Source organism: Athene cunicularia (assembly GCF_003259725.1).
Source record: "Athene cunicularia isolate RWA chromosome 5 unlocalized genomic scaffold, athCun1 chr5_part1, whole genome shotgun sequence".
NCBI lineage: Eukaryota > Metazoa > Chordata > Aves > Strigiformes > Strigidae > Athene > Athene cunicularia.
In genome coordinates, this window is record NW_020799101.1 from 8,636,034 (window position 1) to 8,639,548 (window position 3,515).

The 3,515-nt window shown below is 38.7% G+C and overlaps 1 protein-coding gene across 1 annotated transcript in view; it reads right to left on the minus strand.

The window, feature by feature from the left end:
- Positions 1 to 2,519, minus strand: part of HIF1A (hypoxia inducible factor 1 subunit alpha) — a 19,345-nt gene extending 16,826 nt beyond the window's left edge. The window contains exons 1-3 of the mRNA XM_026849362.1: positions 2,308 to 2,519; positions 1,208 to 1,353; positions 1,022 to 1,106 (exon numbers count right to left, since the gene is read on the minus strand). Of these exons, the coding sequence (XP_026705163.1) occupies positions 1,022 to 1,106; positions 1,208 to 1,353; positions 2,308 to 2,356 (280 nt within the window). The 5' untranslated portion in view covers positions 2,357 to 2,519. The remainder of the gene's footprint in view (positions 1 to 1,021; positions 1,107 to 1,207; positions 1,354 to 2,307) is intronic.
- Between the last annotated feature and the right edge of the window lie 996 nt (positions 2,520 to 3,515).

Sequence of the window (3,515 nt, forward strand, 5' to 3'; positions counted from 1 at the left end):
GGGGGGGGGAGTCGTCTAATTTAACCTTAGAAACACAATTCAATACTAAGGGCAGACAAGTTTAGAAAATGCTTACAAAATCAAAGTTGGTCTATGATATCTTATCAGGTCTCTTCCATTGAATTAAATATCATGACAACATAAAAGACTTCTGATTTACAGTGCTACACAAAAGCAGAGGTCAGGCTTGGTATTTTATCACTGTCTAGATTCAGAGTCCATATAAACCTTGTTTGATGAAACAGAAATTAAGAAAGGTCAGATTTTAGATTTCTAACAACTGAGTCAAGCAGATTTGTTTGGAGGTACGCAGGCTGCCAAGTCTTTATAGTCATTAAGAAACCTTTAGAAGACATAAAAGCAGCAATTTATGGGCATTTGTAACATTCAAAAGCATACAGAACATGTGAACACAGTGTTCTACTCCCTCAGATGGAAAAAGGAAGAGTTAGAAATCTGTGAAAGATACCAATTTCATGCACCAATTAAAAGGTGCAGAGAAGCATCAATACCAAAGCCCTTTTTCAGACTGTCCCAAGTATTCCCCGAATAGTTTTTCAGTATCCTCAATATAGTATCTTTTTGTGTCTTAAGAATACCATCACAGATTTTGGGAAGAAAGCATATGGTTTTAAGTTGTCCTGTAAAGGCAAGTCAAATACAACTTAACTTCTCCATATCCTTCTATTCCAATTGCTTGAGATCATTCTCATTCAACCTATCTCTAATTTTATTCCTGTAGGCATGCTAATTCTTTCAACCCTCAATAACTATTTCAATCATTAATTTTGTTTTAGATTAAAGAATACTAACAAAGTCTCATCCATTTTATAATTAGGATATTGACAAAACATTCTGGTTGTTTCTGTTGTTAGTATCTCTGAACAAGGTTTATTTTGAGATTCAAGCAGTGAAACATACTAGTTTGTTCTCTCAACACCTTCTTCTGGCAGATATCCAACTGTACTAATGTCAACACGAACTACCCTTAAGTAAATTAAATCAATTTTTTCTCTCTCACCATTTCTGTGTGTAAGCATTTCTCTCAGCTCTTCATGATCACATGGATGAGTGAAATCAAATACACTATGCCCCGTCAACTCAAACTGCAAAAAATAAAAGGTATATGGGTGTCTAAGTTTACGTACACAAAAATGTAACAACTTTTACAGATTTGAAACAGTCTTAGAAAGTGTCAGTGTTTCACCTGAGTGAGTCCCATACACTTGTTCACGTTTTCAGACATGTAAATCATGTCCCCATCCTCGGATAGAACCATGACAAATCCATCAAGAGCTTTCAAGTAGAAACAGTTCAGTTCCTTCTCCATTTTGGCCTCTGTCTCCAGCTCACCTACAAGCAGTCATACATTTTTGTTTAGTAAACATCTGCCATTCTTCACTTACCATCAGGAGTAACTTCTGGCACCAGTCTGCAAGGACTCAATCTTGCAGGACTGTTCAAAACCAGTATAATTCACTTAGATAAGTGATCAGTTAAATTCTTCAAGCTCTAGTAATGGTATCACAAATCACAGAAAAATCAGTGAGGTTAACCCTCTGTGCTTTCATGTCTAAAGCAATAAAACTTCCACCTTAAGGAAGAAGTCTACATAGCAAAAATACTACCATTTATCTCAAAAAGGCACTATAAACTTTTCTCAGGGGCTTCCTGAGAGAAATTTCAGAATAAAGCTACCACAGTCATTCCTCCATATGGTATAGATAGGCATACGTGAGTACAAATAACCAGTACAGCATTCATGGCATGCTGTACAGACACTGGTTCATAAGCTACCTCAGATACTCCTGCAGCTGCATGGGTAGTGCAACTGCAGACACAGACATATCCTCAGCTAACTTCACCTTCAGTGAAGTATAAATTACAACAAAACTCCTTGCAGTTTATATTAAGGAGAAACACCTACAGTTAGCCACGCCAGCCTTGCACCAACCACCTATATTTTAATAAAGCACAGTTGGAACAAACAGCTCTCAGGGGAAAAGAGGGTTAACTGAAAGAAAGTAAATTTGGGAGAAGGGGCAAATGAGACTGAAAATGGCACTATGGCTGTGATGAGCCAACTAGGATCATCAGATTAGAAAGGGAAAAACAAAGTCTGTTGAACAGTAGCCATGTTTTTCCTGTGTCATCACCAATAGCCTATTTCTATTGTCAGGTCTTCCACTTTTCCACAGAAAGTATGCAACGATTCATGTATTTAACTGCTGATAGGTTTGAGAAACAGCTTCTTCCTCAATTAACCTCCAGCCCCTTTTTCCAGATTCTGCTACGTTCTTCACTCACCAGCATCTAGCAGCTTTCTCATGCGCAAGTAGCTGATGGTCAGTCTCATAATGGACGCCTTGTCCAGGTGTGCGCTCACGGTGTGGGGCAGGGGCAGCTGATGAGCAAGCTCATAGAATACTTCTGATTCCTTGCTCCTTCGGCACCGGGCTGCATCTCTTGACTTCTCTTTTCTGCGTTCTGAGCTAATCCTATATAAACAAAGTTTGGGGTTAATATATGAAACAGAGTTCTCTGGGCAAGTTAAATTTGAAACTAAGCTGCCCAGTAGCTAATTAACCAGTTATCAAAGTTGAACAATTTTAAACCTCCATTTAAAAGTGTAAATATAATTCTGTGTATAGAGTTCTGTCAGAATTAAATCCCAACCCAGAGTCTTCAACAAGATCAGTTCTTCAAACAGCTATGTACTCAGAACCATGCCTGAAGTGCTTACCTTGTACCTTGACTGCTGCCTCTCTAGCCTCCAAATCCTGCTTCCCTCCTCCTTCCTAAGTCCATTCAAAATACTAACATAAGTAATTTCCAGCTCCATGCTCCAGTAGTATTGCGTATACTCTCCAAGTTCTTCCCTTTCTACCATCCTTACAAAACCCACCTAACAGGTCAGATAAGCAAGGATATTGATTTAACATGAGGTGTCCTGCTTTTTGAGTAATCCAAAAAGTCTCCTTTCCCAGCTCTCCAGTATAGTCCCTTCCACAGTCTCCTCTATACTAGAAAACTCCAGCTGTTAAGAAAGTTGCCTCATGCTCCTTCCATTGCCTCTGTTAGATTCGCCTCCCCTAGGACACATGAAGTAAAGGACAGTTCAACTAACAGCAAGCACTGAAACAACTGGGACTCTGTCAGTTGGTAACACAGACGATTCCCTTTTCCCAGTACCCACATTGGTTCATGTTTGTCTTGTGCATCTGTCATGTGAGTTTTGAACTAAGCATTCCGAGACAGGAGCTCCAAATTTTTCTTACATTTGAACTAGAATTCAATGCTGCTTTGGTCCCCAGAGAAATTATGCCACTGCAGTTAAGTGTGCTTTTATTTTTAAATAGATAATAAAAAAGCATATAGTATTGTCCATTTTTCTTTTTATACATTTATGTCTTCTGAAGGCACCCTATCTTCATTTTGCGTACACCTGTGATATAAAACGCAGTTGCACTAATCTGTAAGATTCCCCTTTTCCCATTGACTTACATGAAAGTGGT